Genomic DNA, 9,990 nt, shown 5'->3' on the forward strand with positions numbered 1-9,990 from the left:
TGCCTAAATTAATATTACTATTCTTATTTTTTTGAGATAGGGTCTTGCTTTTTTGGCCAGGCTAGAGTGCAGTGGCACAATTACAGCTCACTGCAACTCGGACTTCCCGGGTTTAATTAATCCTCCCACCTCAGCCTTCTGAGTTGGCAGAACTGTAAGGGCATGCCGCCATGCCTAGCTAATTTTTGTATTTTTCATAGAGACAGGATTTCATCACAGTGTCCAGGCTGGATTGGAATGATTTTTATAGGCTTAAGGTTATATAAAATACACATAAATAATTCAAGAAATACTGTTTGCACAACCCCCTTTTAAATAATAGGGTACAAACTTCAGAAATGATTGGAAAAAACTCAGCAAAAGGACTGGCAGACTGCTTCAAACCTATTTACTCCTGTAGCTGAGGTTAAATAGGGCTACTGTAGTATATACATATATACATATAACTAACATATACATATAATTGTGTATGTTATATGGTCTCAGAAAATAGAAATGATCCAAATAATAAAAAAAACTGGGTGGGCAGGCAGAAGCAAATAGGAATTTGAGTTTGTTTACTGCTGCAAACTCAACAGAAGTAAAAAAAGAAAAAAATCTTTACAATGAAAATCAAGGTTGGGTGCCATGGCTTACGCCTGTAATCCTAGCACTTTGGGAGGCTGAGGCGGGCAGAATGCCTGAGCTCAGGAGTTTGAAAACAGCCTGGGCAACACGCCATCTCTACTAAAAATACAAAATTCTGGGTGTAGTGTCACGTGCCTGTAATCTCAGCTACTCGGGAGGCTGAGGTACAATAATTGCTTGAACTCAGAAGGTTAAAGCTATAGTGAGCTGAGATCGTGCCACTGCACCCCAACCTGGGTGATAGAGTGAGAATCTGTGTTAAAAAAAAAAATTAGCAGGATGTCGTAGCACACGCATGTAATCCCAGCTATTTGGGTGGCTGAGGCATGAGAATCACCTGAACCTGGGAGGCATCTGTTATCATGGTAGTGAACCATGATCGTGCCACTGCACTCCAGCCTGGACAACAGAGCAAGACTGTCTCAAAACCAGCCAACCTACCACCATGTAAAACTAAGCGATACATGTTTAAAATGAAAAACACATTAAAAAACCATTTTAAAATGCAAGGGAAAACAGAAGAGGAAGGAACACTTCCTAATTTATTCTGAGTATTACCCTGATACAAAGACATCACAAGAAAACTACAGACTAATATCTTTTCTGTGGACAGATGCAAAAATGCTCAACAAAATGCTATCAAACCAAATTCAATAGCATATTAAAGGGCAAAGTGGGATTTATCCCAGGAACTCAATGTTGGTTCAACATACAAAAATCAATCAACGTAATACACCATTACAATGTAACCATTACAATGTAATACACCATTGTTAACAGAATATAAAAGGAAAAAACCCACAAGATTATCTCAATAGATGTAAAATAAGCATTTGACAAAATCCACACCCTCTTTTATGGTAAAAACACTAAACAAATTAGGAATTTCTAGGAACTAGGAACTTCTTCTGCCTGACAAAAATAAAAAACTCCCAGCTAACATCATAATGGTGAAAGATTGAAAGCGTATTAAGATCAGAAAGGAGACAGGAATGTTCGCTCTTGTATTTCTTTTTTTGAGACGGAGTCTCACTCTGTCTTTTGCCCAGGCTGGAGTGCAGTGGCGTGATCTCAGCTCACTGCAACTTCTGCGTCGTAGGTTCAAGCAATTCTCCTGCCTCAGCCTCCCGAGCAGCTCAGATTACAGGCATGTGACACCATGCCTGGAGTGTTTATTTTTTTTTGTTTTCTTTGTCTTTTCCAGTATAGATGAGGTTTCACCATTTTGGCCAGAGTGGTCTGGAACTCCTGACCTCAAATGATCCACCTGCCTTGGCCTCCCAAAGTGCTGGGATTATAGGTGTGAGCCACCATGCCCGGCCACAGTGGTAATTTTACAACACTGTAAATATGCTAAAAATTATTAAATTGTAGTACTGCTATAAAATGATTAAAACGGTAAATTTATGTTACGTGAATTTTACCTCAGCAACAATTTTACCTAAAAAAAGTTGTGAGGGGGCCGAATCACTTGAGGTCAGGACTTTTAGACCAGTCAACAGGGCGAAACCCCATCTCCACTAAAAATACAAAAATAATTGGCCAGGTGATATTGCGCACTTGTAGTTCCAGCTACTCGGAAGGCTCAGGGAAGAGAATTGCTTGAACCCAGGGGGCAGAGGTTGCAGTGAGCTGAAATCACGCCACTGTATTCCAGCCTGGGTGAAAGAGTAAGGCTCCATCTCAAAAAAAAAAAAAAAAAAAAAAAAAAAGTGATAAACACAAAATTCAGAAGTGTTTATCTCTAAAGGAGAAAGAAATGGGATCGAATAATAAAGTTATTGATAGTGCTCTTTTTCTTAAATTGAGAAGATACCTAAATGCTTATAGTTTGTCTTTATACCTCACACATATTTAATAAAATAACAAGATTGTCAAATGAGATTGCAGTTTTTGTTTTTCCTTTTAAAAGTCTGGTAGCACTATTTACCTCTAACATTATACACAAGTATAACTTTAATAAAAATGAAAATTAAAAAATAAAAGATGGGAGGCTGAGGTAGGGGGATCACTTGAGGTCAGAAGTTTGAGACCAGCCTGGGCAACATAGTGAAACCCCATTTCTTTAAAAAAAAAAAAAAAAAAAAAAAAAAAGATTAGCCAGGCATAGGCATAGTGGTGTACATCTATAGTCTCAGTTATGTGGGAGGATTGTATGAGCCCAGGAGTTTGAGGCTGTAGTGAGCTATGACAGCACCACAGAACTCCAGCATGGATGACAGAGTGAGATCCCATCTCTATAAAACTAAAGAAGAGACAGCAATTAAAAAGAAGCAGTCAGAGTAGTGACTAAGAATTTTGGTTCTAAAGACAAATAAAAAGAGAAGATGGTAGCTATATGGAGAGTAAATCAGAGTGTTTTTTGTTTTCGTTTTTAAAAATTTTAGGATTCCCTCTCCCAACAAATGTTCAAGTATGTTTACTGCTGATAGAAAAATAATAAAGAGAAAGGTTGCCCATATAGGAAAGAAGTGAAAGGTCCTTGATAAGACAGGGAGAACTAGGATCCAGAATTCAGATGTATGTACAAATTATCATTTGACAGATGGTGAAATAAAAGGGAAATATTTAAGTATGAGAGCAGGTGAACCCTGGTTTGATGTAGGAGATTATATGTAGATGAAGGCATTCCCACCTGATGGTCTAAATTCTCTTTGTTAACTAAGAACATAAGGGAAGGCAGAGATAAGACATGGGTAGTTAAGGAAAGATGGAGGCTGAGAACCAACATTTGAGAATGACAGCCGAGAGGACTAAGAGGGAGATGAAACATGAGAGGATTAACTGGCAACTCTGAGGGCCCAGTGAGGTTGGTACAAACGGTATAGAAATGAAGAATGCAAGTAATGCATTTTGTACTAACTGCGGATAGGCTTTTGGTGAGTAGGTACAACTAAAGGACTAGGAGAAAAGGGAGTTGGGATCAAAGTGCTGTGAGAGGTAAACATGATTATGTGGTGCTAGAGAGGAAAAGTACAAATTAAGGAGGCACTAAGTTACTGAGGTCAAGGTTCCAAAATCATGTGAAGTTGAAGAAAAAATATAGTAGAATAAAGGAGTGAAAGCAGGAAGGAAAAGAGGTTATTGTCATATAATAGGATATTTAAGAATTTAGAAAGTGTAGTTCAGACTTGACAAGGTTTCAGAGTAAATATTTTGATCAATAAAATGGGGAAAGTAATTCTTGCTCTCGCCTAGGCTGTAGTGCAGTGGTATGATCATAGCTCACTGCAGTCTTCAACTCCTGGGCCCAAGTGATCCTCCCACCTCAGCTTCCCTGGGTAGCTGAGATTTATAGGCATGTACCACCAACACTTGGCCATTTTTTTTTCTTTTTGTAGAGACAGATTCTTGCTACAATGTCCATGCTGGTCTCAAACTCCTGGACTTAAGCAATCCTCCCAAAGCACAGGCATGGCCCACCGCACCTGGCTGAGGAATAATTTCATTAGGAGAGAGTGTCTCAAAATACTATGTGCAATCTTACGAGGCTGTGAATTACTGAGGTATTTCTTTTTTTTCACTTGATAGTGTAACTTTTACTTGAAAAATAAAAATGTATTCTTTACAATATTTGTATTTCAGACAATATATAAAATTAACCTGGCTCTTCCCATTATTTCAAAATATTTATTCATTCAACTAATATTTACTGAGTATTTCTGTGCTGGGTACTGTGCTGGATGCAGGATATATATTGGCAGACAAATAGACATTCTCTCCTCAATGCCCTTTCTGACTAGTATAGTAAGCAGACTATAAATTAGTGAATAAAAATTTATAATTACAAATTATAAACGAGGTTGCTGCAAGAGGGTAAGGCAGAGTGGTTATTTAAATGAGCTGATTAGGGAAGGTCTACAATGAGGTAATGTTTAAGCTAAAATCTAAAGGATAGTAATTTAACCAACTGAAAGATGATGAAACATGGTGTCAGGACCATTCTTGTGCCTAGAGAGAGAATGTAGGCAGAAAAAGAGGGCCCAGGTCTGAAGCTGAGGAATTCCAATATCTTCAGTTCAGGCAGAAGAAACAGCAGCCAGCAAAGGAATCTACATAGAAGCAGCGAGACAGACAAGAGGCAGCAATCTAGGAAAGTGTAAACTCTTCAAAACCAAGAGAAACAACATGTTTTAAAGAGAAAGAGTGGGCCAGGTGCAGTGGCTCACGCTTGTAATCTCAGCACTTGGGGAGACTGTCATGGGCAGATCACCTGAGGTCAGGAGTTTGAGACCAGCCCAGCCAACATGGTGAAACCCCATCTCTACTCAAAATTCAAAAAAATTAGCCAGGTGTGGTGGCTCACACCTGTAGTCCCACCATGCGAATCACTTGAACCCGGAAGGGGGAGGTTGCAGTAAGCTTAGATTATGCTACTGCACTCTAGCCTGAGCAAAAGAGTAAGTCTTGATCTTAAAAAAATTAAATAAAAAATAAATGAATAAAAGATTTGCTGGATTTAGCAAACAGAAGTGTTTGGTGGCCTTGAATAAAGTGGTTCGGTGAAAACTGCTAAAGTCAGTGTAAATAGACTGAAGAATGAATAAAGAGAGAAGAAAGGAAAAGAAAAAGGGGAAGGAAAAAAGAGCAGGAAAAGATGAGTTAGTTGTATTATAGCTCTGGATAAAATGAAACACAAAAAAATTTAATATATAGCTAAGTTCAAAAACAAGAAAGGGGGCCAAGTGCAGTGACTTACACCTGCAATCTCAGAAAATCGGGAGGCCAAAGCTGGTGGAGGCAGCTTCGAGACCAACCTGGCCAACATGGTAAAACCCCATCTCTACTAAAAATGAAAAAATTAGCCAAACATGGAGGTCCGTAGCCCATGCCTGTAATTCCAGCTACTTGGGAGGCTGAGGCAGAACTGCTTGAACCCAGATGGTAGAGGCTGCAGTGAGCTGAGATCGAGCCACTGGCTCTCCAATCTAGGTGACAGAGCAAGTCTCTGTCTCAAAAAACAAAAACAAAATGCCAAAAATCCCCAAAACTGAAAAACAAGAAAGGACAATCTAGAGCCTGAAGATAAGGAAGGCCTCAAGACCTTGAATGATAGAAAGCTAACTAATAAGCTCTCCCTCAAAAAAGCTCAGAGATATTTAACACCTTCCTTGAAATGGGGACTAGAAAAACTGGACTCTATCACCCTCCTCTGCTTCTTGAAAGCATTAAGAAATTTGCCATATATTGTACCAGCACATCAGTGGATTCATGTTTAGCAAGTTAGAATTTCACACCAGTTACTTGTGGACCTAACGAATTTATGCTTTCCACTCATAGCAGAAATCCTTGGCTTAGATATCAACAATGTGAAACCAGTCTATATGAAGAAAGAGACCTGAGGTTCTGGGGAAAAACATACAAAACTGAACCATAAGGACTTCTTCCAAAATACAGGATATGAGGAATTTCCACAGAGAATGAGATGACAATCAAAAATTATTATACAGGCTGGGCTCGGTGGCTCACACCTGTAATCTCAGCACTTTGGGAGGCCAAGGTGGGCAGATCACCTGAGGTCAAGAGTTTGAGACCAGCCTGGCCAACATGGTGAAACCCTGTCTTTACTAAAAATACAACAATTAGCCAGGCATGGTGGTGGGCACCTGTAATCCCAACTACTCAGGAAGCTGAGGTGGAAGAATCCCTTGAACCTGGGAGGCAGAGGCTGCAGAGAGCTTAGACCACACCACTGCACTCCAGCCTGGACCACACCAGTGCACTCCAGCCTGGGCGACAGAGATACTGTCTCAGAAAAAAAAACAAATTATTATACAAACCACAAAGGAGGAAAAACCACTTGAGGAAGTCAGGAGAAGGAAGAGTCTTGATATAAAACATATATCTAGCACTACCTCTGCCTCCTGGGTTCAAGCAATTCTCTTGCCTCAGCCTCCAAGTAGCTGGGACTACAGGTGCCTGCCACCACACCCAGCTAATTTTTTTTGTATTTTTAGTAGAGACGGGGTTTCACTATGTTGGCCAGGCTTGTCTTGAACTCCTAACCTCGTGATCCTCCCACCTCGGCCTCCCAAAGTGCTGGGATTACAGGTGTGAGCTACCGTGATTGGCTGACAACTGTTTTTTTTTTTTTTTTTTTTTCCTTCTTCGCATGTCCTTGAATTAACTGCTTGACAACTGATTTTTATAACCCAGGTTGGCACATCACTCTTTTCCTTCTTCCTTATCAATTTAGGAATTTCAAGATACTGAAGCTAAGTTTATAGACAGTTCAAAGTAGTTGTGAAACTTTATAAGGCCCCAATATATTCCTGGGTCACTCACACAACTGACAGGCTACAGCTTCGCTTCTCCTCTTCCTTTTTATGGTAGAACAGATTTTAAAAAATAATCTCTTTTCTCTTTTTCCACCTTAAGTACCATCACCAAAATCTGTTTCTAAATGATAATCTTAACTATGCCTGTTTCTTATCTTCAAATTTACCTATTTAATGGAAGAGATTGGTCACATACTGTAACACTTTGAAAGGCATGTTCCCTGGCCAGCCTTTTTGAAAGCTAACTTACTACATGTTCTAAACTACAGTTTTTCCCTTTTGGCCTCTGTGCCAGGTGTGTTGTTAAATGCTCTAAGTACTGTCTTCTAGTGACTGAAGTCTGTTGCTTGTTTTCGTTTTTCGTAATTCCAATACAAGGGAGAGGTTCAGAAGAATGTATTTTTGGTCAGGTGCAGTGGCTCACACCTGTGTTTCCAGCACTTTGGGAGGCTGAGGTTGGTGGATCACGAGGTCAGGAGTTCCAGACCAGCCTTGCTAACATAGTGAAACCCCATCTCTACTAAAAACACAAAAATTAGCCAGGTGTGGTGGTGGGTGTCTGTAATCCCAGCTACTCAGGAGGCTGAGACAGGGGAATCACTTGAACCCGAGAGGGAGAGGTTACAGTTAGCTGAGACTGCACCACTTCATTCCAGCGTGGACAACAGAGTGAGATTCTGTCTCAAAAAAAAAAAAAAAAAAAAAAGGAAAAGAAGAATGTATTTTTGAAACATTTCATAATAATATGTCAAGGACATTTTAAACCTGCAGTTTCTAGTGATTAATTATTTAAAAACCCAATTATAATGTATTAGAATATATTATTATTCTGCATATTATGCTTGCTTATGAATATAAAATAATTCTATTATAATTTCAAAAACAAAAAAAGGAAGAAAACACTGAAAGAATAAATTCAACTTGATACCTCTACAGGACAAGATGAATAAAATCTCTGCTTTAGAATTAAGTTTAATTAACAATGAACAACAAAAAAAAATAGTTCTCAATGTGTTCTTAAAATACCTCATCTATTTAAAAAAACAAAAAGGAGGGCCAAATGTGGTGGCTCATGCCTGTAATCCCAGCACTTTGGGAGGCTGAGGTGGAAAGATCACAAAGTCAAGAGTTTAAGACCAGCCTGGCCAACATGGTAAAAAAAAAACCCTGTCGGCCGGGCGCGGTGGCTCAAGCCTGTAATCCCAGCACTTTGGGAGGCCGAGGCGGGTGGATCACGAGGTCAAGAGATCAAGACCATCCTGGTCAACATGGTGAAACCCCGTCTCTACTAAAAATACTAAAAATTAGCTGGGCATGGTGGTGGGTGCCTGTAATCCCAGCTACTCAGGAGGCTGAGGCAGGAGAATTGCCTGAACCCAGGAGGCGGAGGTTGCGGTGAGCCGAGATCGTGCCATTGCACTCCAGCCTGGGCAACAAGAGCGAAACTCCGTCTCAAAAAAAATAAAAAAAATAAAAAAAAAAAAAAAAACCCTGTCTCCACTAATAATACAATTAGCTGGGTGTGGTGATGTGTGCCTTTAATCCCAGCTACTCTGGAGGCTGAGGCAGGAGAATTGCTTGAACCCTAGAGGTAGAGGTTGCAGTGAGCTGAGATTGTGCCACTGCACTCCAACCTGGGCAACAGAGCAAGGCTCCAAAAGAAAAAAAAAAAGGGAAAGCCTTATCAACTGGTATCAAGCTCTCAAAGGCACACCCCCAACCAAGTTTATTTTTTATTTTTTTAAGAAAGAGTCTTGCTGTTGCCCAGGCTGGAGTGATGCAGTGCTATGATTTGCAGCCTCAACCTCTCAGGCTCAAGTGATGTTCCTGCCTCAGCTGCTCAAGTAGCTGGGATCACAGGCCATGACTGACTAATTTTGTGGAGATAGGGTCTTCTTATGTTGCCCAGGCTGGTCTTGAACTCCTGGGATCAAGCAATCCTTCCGCCTCAACCTCTGCAAGTGCTGGGGTTACAAGTGTGAGCCACCATGTCCGGCCTCAAAGGACTTTTAACAATTTTTACTGCTACCACTACTTGATTATCTACTGTTGACAGGCACTGTGCTTTCAAACACTAACTAATGTAATCTTCCTAACAGACTTTTGGAATAGATATTATGTCTATAGTTTTAAAAAAGCCAATAAATAGGAATGTAATAGAAATCTGAGATCTACTACTAATTACCACCAAATGTCAAACAAATGCTATCAACAGTGATACTCTTCAAAAAAATTTGAGTTCTTTCTTCTTCAGTGAGCACCTCCCCACCTGCCCAATGAATAGCTTTGTTTAAATACCTTGTACTTTTGTCTCAGCTCTTCTGTGTCTTCTTTTTCCACTTCTAGGACACGGCGCCGTTCGGTAGCATCTTCAGCATAATCAAGCTTGACAAAAATAGATGATTAGACTTAATTCCTAACGTACCCCCAAGATTAGCTATGAAAAAGTTATTTATATAACTACAGTATCATCTGAAAACAAAAAAACTCTGTATTTTGCTCAGCTTGCTTTATTGTCATCCCACAGAGAAAATCACATGCAAAATAGTTCGTTAATCCTTACATGCTGGCAGTTTCTAAAAGGCACATTTGTTGAAAATAGACTTTACTTCAATGCTAATTTTTTTTCTTTTTTCTGAGATAGGGTTTCACTCTTGTTGCCCAGGCTGGAGTGCAATGGTGTGATCTTGGCTCACTGCAACCTCCACCTCCTGAGTTCAAGCAATTCTCCTGCCTCAGCCTCCCAAGTAGCCACGATTACAGTGCCTGCTGTCACCCCCAGCTAATTTTTTTTTTTCTATTTTTAGTACAGATGGGGTTTCACCATGTTGGCCAGGCTGGTCTCGAACTCCTGACTTCAGTGATCCACCCACCTCGGCCTGCTAAAGTGCATATTATAGTCGTGAGCCACTGCGCCCAACCTCAATGTTAATTTTCAAATAATTAGGAGTCAATGAAGAAAATATTTGAGGCAAGGCAAAGCAGGTATTACAGATGGCAGCTGTACCCAATTCTACAAGGGCAAAGCTTTTATCACAGCAACATTTTAAGAGCTGAGCAACACTGCCTACTGAAACAAGCACAA

At 40.1% G+C, this 9,990-nt stretch overlaps 1 protein-coding gene across 11 annotated transcripts in view; it reads right to left on the reverse strand.

The window, feature by feature from the left end:
- Nucleotides 1–9,990, reverse strand: part of GPATCH8 (G-patch domain containing 8) — a 107,873-nt gene that overhangs the window by 33,648 nt on the left and 64,235 nt on the right. For all 11 annotated transcript variants that reach the window (XM_074388750.1, XM_003943619.3, XM_003943618.4 and 8 more), the window contains one exon: nucleotides 9,204–9,290. In XM_074388750.1, coding sequence (XP_074244851.1) covers nucleotides 9,204–9,290 — 87 coding nt within the window. The remainder of the gene's footprint in view (nucleotides 1–9,203; nucleotides 9,291–9,990) is intronic.

The sequence above is a fragment of the Saimiri boliviensis genome, chromosome 17 (genome assembly GCF_048565385.1).
Source record: "Saimiri boliviensis isolate mSaiBol1 chromosome 17, mSaiBol1.pri, whole genome shotgun sequence".
Taxonomy (NCBI): Eukaryota; Metazoa; Chordata; class Mammalia; order Primates; family Cebidae; genus Saimiri; species Saimiri boliviensis.